The 7,358-nt window shown below is 45.5% G+C and overlaps 1 protein-coding gene across 1 annotated transcript; it reads right to left on the bottom strand.

Moving 5' to 3' along the window:
- Positions 1-2,342: 2,342 nt before the first annotated feature.
- Positions 2,343-6,517, bottom strand: LOC139396388 (syntaxin-binding protein 4-like). The gene is made up of 5 exons (XM_071143422.1): positions 6,493-6,517; positions 4,672-4,788; positions 3,546-3,595; positions 3,216-3,416; positions 2,343-3,019 (listed from the first exon to the last, which is right to left on the bottom strand). Exons 2-5 carry the CDS (start codon positions 4,777-4,779, stop codon positions 2,953-2,955), a joined length of 426 nt encoding a protein of 141 aa, XP_070999523.1. The 5' UTR covers positions 4,780-4,788; positions 6,493-6,517; the 3' UTR covers positions 2,343-2,952.
- Between the last annotated feature and the right edge of the window lie 841 nt (positions 6,518-7,358).

The following is a 7,358-nucleotide window of genomic DNA, read 5'->3' as shown; positions in this document are numbered from 1 at the left end:
TTCAGACAATTCAAGACTGCAACAAGAATAGTCCACATTGAAAATATATGACATTGTTGAATTGAAATGTACATTCACCTAAACCTTGACCCTGTTGTAAGTCGGCTGTTATTGAAGTCAGAAACAGACATAGTAGAAATATATAGTAGGAAACTCCAGGGACACGGATGTATTTGAGGTTAATCCTTTATTAAAAACAGTAAAAGAAAGTTCGGAGGCCAAACATAATGACGCAATCTAGTTCAATTACAGGACTACATGTCAGTCCGTTTGGTAAAGCATGTGTATTTAACAATATAAACAATACACCTCGGACACATTTAGCCGGCTACGGTCTTATTAATGTTACATGACTTCCTGTTGTACACATCTCCTTGACTTGTGTCCCAAAACTCTCTCTTTCTTTTTATTTGTTTACCTTTACTTTACTAGGCAAGTCAGTTAAGAACAAATTCTTATTTTCAATGACGGCCTAGGAACAGTGGGTTAACTGCCTGTTCAGGGGCAGAACGACAGATTTGTACCTTGTCAGCTCAGGGATTTGAACTTGCAACCTTTCGGTTACTAGTCCAATGCTCTAACCACTAGGCTACCCTACCGCCCCATGTGCACTCGTTCACTACTCCATACAAATGTAAAATACATGGATATGTGTTGGCATGGGCTGGACTCTAGAGGGAGTTCCATATTCCAGTCATGTCCTTTGAGATCCATAAAGGAAAGTGAACGAGTGCACACTTCGGGAGAACGGAGAGATGATTGGGACGCAGCCCATATATCCCACCACACAGGTATCGTTATCATACAACCTATTATTTTAAACAAGACAGTATAACTAATGGTTCTCTCTACATTCCTGAAACCAAACATTTGATTCCACAGTTGGATGTTGAACGACAGGTTGTCAGAACCAGAACCATGCAGTGATAATATGGTACTGATGATGTTTCCTGTTGAGATACACTGCTTCGCGTTGTGTCTCAATTACTCGTCATTGGCTTCCTTCCTCGTCTCCTTTCCTTCATTTGCACTGAGGAAGTATCAGGTGTTTTGAGTTGATAAGACACCGGCTGGGTCTCAATACTCTTTCATTACTTCCTTTCCTTGTCTCCTCCCCTCATTTCCTTTCTTTCGGGACCACTAACAGATGAAAGGATTGGATGGCTTTCCACCAGATTGCTTTTTTTACCTACAGTATCACTTCTTTCCATATCACTGATCATGAAGGAAAAGGACACAAGGAAAGGACACAAGGAAAGGGAGCTAGTTACGACTATCGAGACACAGCCACTGCTAAAAGGCCATTGTTGTTGTGTTTTTTCCATTATTTTTGTATTGTCTTGGTGACATAACCTCAATATCAGAGGACAAGCCGACAAACTGTGGGTTATGGAACGGAACTTCCACACAGCTGTCGCTATGGAGACGCAGTTCTAACAGAAGTCACGGAACATATGTGATATGACAGCGTAGTAAGTATTCACAGAACTCAACAGTAAGGAAGGAAGGAATCCTCATAGACAAAGCCTTGAACGAGCTTCAATTGACACAGACATACTATAGTAAGCTCTGGCTTGGTCCAGCGGATTTGTTTGTTTGTGTGTGTGTGTGTGTGTGTGTGTCAGTCAGAAGATGTGGAGAAGGACATCAAAGGAGAGTGCAATATTTCTTTCAGCTTAAAGATTTACAAGGTTTTATAATAACAGCAAAAGCAGACGTCTCGGCGTCGCCATGACAGCTCGTGCAGGTCCTAAAGCTTCTTCCTCTACCTCGGTATCCGTAACAGAAAATGGGCTTTTCCAGGACAAAATCAGCTTCAAAACAGACAGACAGTTCATCAGAGCACTTCAGTATAAGGGACAAACCGTTTCTGTACACAGGGTCATCACCATGGTGACACGATGTCATCAGGATGAGACGCTTTGGACCAGGGCACATCGTCCACGTTATCCTCTCTCTCTCTCTGAAGTATACACATACAGGGCACTTACTGTAGCCATGGCGATACAGCTATAGAGACAGCTAGGGCTAGGTTCCAATACCCTAGCCTGGCTTCCTCTCCTCACCTCTGGGAACTGTTGAACACAAACGTCTTCATCTCTCTTCGTGTCCTTGAGGACCGCTGATCCCAAAAATAAACGGATGGAACCAATTTGACGAGCAGCCAATGAATGTCACACCGGCGTATTGAACGTCACTATCCGGTCTCTCCAGATTTCAGTGGTCAGGAAGGATACGAGGAAATAGGATACAAGGAAATAGGACATGAGAGAATGAACATTTTACAGAGTATTGGAACTCAGGGATAGAAAGGTTCAGTGCATCATCATCATCATCATCATCATCATCATCTTCATCATCATCATCATCATAGCTCATGCTGTACGTCTGTACACCTACACACCCAACGGTAGCGCCTTGGCTTTGTAGTGCTGTCTAATCGGCTACGGCAAGCTCTTTGGAACAAACTGAACTGCATCTACAAGTCTCTGCCATTTCACCTCAAAACCTGCTACCGTTCCCAGTCACTCCCAGTTGAGAATCTCCCCTTCGTTCACATTCTGACAAATGCTAAATATCAACAGAGAAATGTAAGTACACACACAGCTGTATTAGAAAACAGATAAACTAGAACATTTTGTGGTTAATCGGTAAAGCAATCCCAGAACATTGACTGAAGCCTCAACTAATGACAGCGGTTCATTTTTAAAGAGTTGTAAGTGTTTTTTTTTTTTGTTTTTTTACGCACACTGGATAGCACCCTACATACAGTCTGTCTGGTTGTCTCTCTCAATCTGTCTGTCTGTCTTTTAAAGGGTCGTTGGTAGTTTTTAGGTAAACGTAGTCAGCCAACCACAGTGTTCTTCTGAGCCTAGTCCCCAGCCACGTTGTTCTTTTCACGTCCTCGTAACGTTCTCTAAAACGCTCTCTGTGACGTTCTCTGAATGTTCTCTACTGGCGGCGCTTGTCTTTGGCTGGATCTTCTGTAGGAGATGGCTGAGCCTGCGAGCTATGAGGGCTGAGGGAGAGAGGGAGGGAAGGAGGAGAGGTGAGGGAAGGAGGAGAGAGGAGGGAAGAGAGGAAGATAAGGAAGAGTGGAAGTTAAGGAGGAGAGAGGAGAGGGAAGACTATGCCTATCAAATACTCAGAGGCCATATTCCATCTAGATACAGATGGGTTGTGAGTGGAAGTAAGTGCTGATCATACATACTTACTGTGTTGCCCGGTTAGGGTCCATGGCTGGGTCAGGTGGTTCACCCACCTCTGAGTCACTGAGAGGGGCTGTATCATCGGTGCTGCTCAGGGATCTGACCCCCTCCACCAGCTCCCTGGCCTCTGCAGCTAACTGGCAGGCTGGGTCTGGGATGGGAGAGGGGGTCTCTGGACTGTCTGTGGCTGGAGAGGTTCTGCTACTCCTGGAAGCACACATACACACGTTCACACACACACACCCAAACCCTCCGGTCAGATCAACAGACTGTCAGAATGAACAAACATTTGAAGAATTGTCATTAAGGAGTTACATTTAGAAGATAAGCACTTACCCATTTTCCATTCCAAACAAGCTGGGGGTGGTGAGCACTTTGTGAACATTCTGAGAAATAAACAGTCAGTCAGTTAGCCAGTCAGTTAGCCAGCCAGTTAACCAGCCAGTTAACCAGCCAGTCAGTTAGCCAGCCAGTCAGTCAGCCAGTTAACCAGCCAGTCAGTTAGCCAGTTAGCCAGCCAGTCAGTCAGCCAGTTAGCCAGCCAGTCAGTCAGCCAGTTAACCAGCCAGTCAGTTAGCCAGCCAGTCAGTCAGCCAGTTAAGCCCCCAGTCAGTAAGCCAGTTAGCCAGTCAGTCAGTCAGTCAGCCAGTTAGCCAGCCAATCAGTCAGCCAATCGGACAGCCAGTCAGTCAGCCAGTCGGACAGCCAGCCAGTCAGTCAGTCAGTTAGCCAGCCAGCCAGTCAGTCAGTTAGCCAGCCAGCCAGCCAGTCAGTCAGCCAGCCAGCCAGTCAGTCAGTCAGTTAGCCAGCCAGCCAGTCAGTCAGTTAGCCAGTCAGTCAGTTAGCCAGCCAGCCAGTTAGCCAGCCAGTCAGTCAGCCAGTTAGCCAGCCAGTCAGTCAGCCAGTTAGCCAGCCAGTCAGTCAGCCAGTCAGTCAGTCAGCCAGCCAGTTAGCCAGTCAGCACAGAAATCCACATACATAAAACTAGAAAGTATTTTTGAACCACTAGGTGGCAGTACAGGTTCAGAACATAACAGAGCATGCCCGGAGAGGCGTCAGCTAGGGCTCACAGGTAGGTGTGTTACAGAACATGTGTGACTGTGTTTACAGTTGAGAGGTGGACAGGTGAGTGTTGTTGTAAAGGTGTGTTACAGGTGTAATGTTACAGGTGTAACCTGTTACAGGTTACCTGTGTGAAGCCCAGGAGTTAGTTGTATGAGAGGTGGACAGGAAGTGATGTTGTAAAGGTGTGTTACTGTGTTACAGGTGTAATGTTACCTGTGTGAAGCCCAGGAGTTAGTTGTATGAGAGGTGGACAGGAAGTGATGTTGTAAAGGTGTGTTACTGTGTTACAGGTGTAATGTTACCTGTGTGAATCCCAGGAGTTAGTTGTATGAGAGGTGAGTGTTGTTGTAAAGGTGTGTTGGGGGTGAGTCACAGGTGTGTTACAGGTGTAGTGTACCTGTGCGAATCCCAGTAGTTTCTTGTTGGAGATCTCCAGGTGTCTTCTGCTCAGCTCAGACTTCCTCAGCTGACAGTCAATCATCGACAACTTCCTGTTTAACTCCATCACATCTTCCTAGAGTATAACACACAGAATCACTTCCTGTTTAACTCCATCACATCCTTCTGGGGTACAACACACATAATCACTTCCTGTTAAACTCCATCACATCTTCCTGGAGTATAACACACAGAATCACTTCCTGTTTAACTCCATCACAAATGTTTTATGGTACAACACACAGAATCACTTCCTGTTAAACTCCATCACATCTTCCTGGAGTATAACACACAGAATCACTTCCTGTTAAACTCCATCACATCTTCCTGGAGTATAACACACATAAACACTTCCTGTTTAACTCCATCACATCCTTCTGGGGTACAACACACATAATCACTTCCTGTTAAACTCCATCACATCCTCCTGACTAGTGTTGTCCTGCTGGATCACAGTATTTTAGGGTAGAAAAGACTAGTGTTGTCCTGCTGGGTCACAGTATTTTAGGGTAGAAAAGACTAGTGTTGTCCTGCTGGGTCACAGTATTTTAGGGTAGAAAAGACTAGTGTTGTCCTGCTGGGTCACAGTATTTTAGGGTAGAAAAGACTAGTGTTGCCCTGCTGGGTCACAGTATTTTAGGGTAGAAAAGACTAGTGTTGTCCTGCTGGGTCACAGTATTTTAGGGTAGAAAAGACTAGTGTTGCCCTGCTGTGTCACAATATTTTAGGGTAGAAAAGACTAGTGTTGTCCTGCTGGGTCACAATATTTTAGGGTAGAAAAGACTAGTGTTGTCCTGCTGGGTCACAGTATTTTAGGGTAGAAAAGACTAGTGTTGTCCTGCTGGGTCACAGTATTTTATGGTAGAAAAAGACTAGTGTTGTCCTGCTGGGTCACAATATTTTAGGGTAGAAAATACTAGTGTTGTCCTGCAGGGTCACAGTATTCTAGGGTAGAAAAGACTAGTGTTGTCCTGCAGGGTCACAGTATTTTAGGGTAGAAAAGACTAGTGTTGTCCTGCTGGGTCACAGTATTTTAGGGTAGAAAAAGACTAGTGTTGTCCTGCTGGGTCACAGTATTTTAGGGTAGAAAAGACTAGTGTTGTCCTGCTGGGTCATAGTATTTTATGGTAGAAAAGACTAGTGTTGTCCTGCTGGGTCACAGTATTTTAGGGTAGAAAATACTAGTGTTGTCCTGCTGGGTCACAGTATTTTAGGGTAGAAAAAGACTAGTGTTGTCCAGCTGGGGCACAGTATTTTAGGGTAGAAAAAAGACTAGTGTTGTCCTGCAAAAGACTAGTGTTGTCCTGCTGGGTCACAGTATTTTAGGGTAGAAAAAGACTAGTGTTGTCCTGCTGGGTCACAGTATTTTAGGGTAGAAAATACTAGTGTTGTCCTGCTGGGTCACAGTATTTTAGGGTAGAAAAATACTAGTGTTGTCCTGCTGGGTCACAGTATTTTAGGGTAGAAAAGACTAGTGTTGTCCTGCTGGGTCACAGTATTTTAGGGTAGAAAAGACTAGTGTTGTCCTGCTGGGTCATAGTATTTTATGGTAGAAAAGACTAGTGTTGTCCTGCTGGGTCACAGTATTTTAGGGTAGAAAAGACTAGTGTTGTCCTGCTGGGTCACAAACAATTGTCTGGAGTGTTTCAGAAATGGAGAGGTCTGCTGCCCTCCACTGCAACCAACCTGCACATCTTTATGACTGCTTTGTCATCACTTGTGTCTGCGGCCCACCCAGACGACTCTAGTCTTTTCTTCCATTAATTGGTTTTAAGTCTACCTTAGTAGCTTCCAGACCCTTCTGTTTCTTGTGTCTGCAGCCCACCCAGACGACTCTAGTCTTTTCTTCCATTAATTGGTTTTAAGTCTACCTTAGTAGCTTCCAGACCCTTCTGTTTCTTGCCCGCCAGTTGGTTCTTCAGGTCTTTGATCTCAGCCTCTAGCAGTGTAATGACCTCTTCATAGTCCTGCTCTGCACTGTTACTCTGTCTGTCTCTCTGCACTGCCTCCGCTACCTGCAGGGGTAGAAGAAGAAGAAGAAGAAGAAGAGAAGATGAAGATGTACCCAAGGTCTAACAGAAATTCAACTTCCCATTTCCAACGGAAATTCAACTTGGGACACATACCAGCCGTACTGCAGACATTTACATGAGTACACAAACTGTACACATAGAGACCATGGAGCAGCTGTGGGGGTGAAGTCTCTTGTCTTGTTTAGGGGTTTATTAGTGGATAAATATTACCTGCAGACGAGTCTTCAGACGACTGTTCTCCTCCACCGTCGCACACGCTTTCTGGAGGGAGGGAGGGAATGAGGGAGAGAGAGGGAGGGAATGAGGGAGGGAGGGATGGAGAGAGAGGGAGGGAATGAGGGAGGGAGAGGGAATGAGGGAGAGAGAGGGAGGGAATGAGGGAGGGAGGGATGGGGAGGGAATGAGGGAGGGAGGGAGGGATGGAGAGAGAGGGAGGGAATGAGGGAGGGAAGGATGGAGAGAGAGGGAGGGATGGAGAGAGAGGGAGGGAATGAGGGAGGGAGGGAGGGATGGAGAGAGAGGGTGGAAGGGATGGAGAGAGAGGGAGGGAATGAGTGAAGGAAAAAGAGCAATAATGAGTGTGTTAATACAACTATGCCTGGCAAAGATAGCA

This window comes from Oncorhynchus clarkii, unplaced genomic scaffold (assembly GCF_045791955.1).
Source record: "Oncorhynchus clarkii lewisi isolate Uvic-CL-2024 unplaced genomic scaffold, UVic_Ocla_1.0 unplaced_contig_9323_pilon_pilon, whole genome shotgun sequence".
Lineage (NCBI taxonomy): Eukaryota > Metazoa > Chordata > Actinopteri > Salmoniformes > Salmonidae > Oncorhynchus > Oncorhynchus clarkii.
This window is presented reverse-complemented; position numbering and strand designations above follow the sequence as displayed.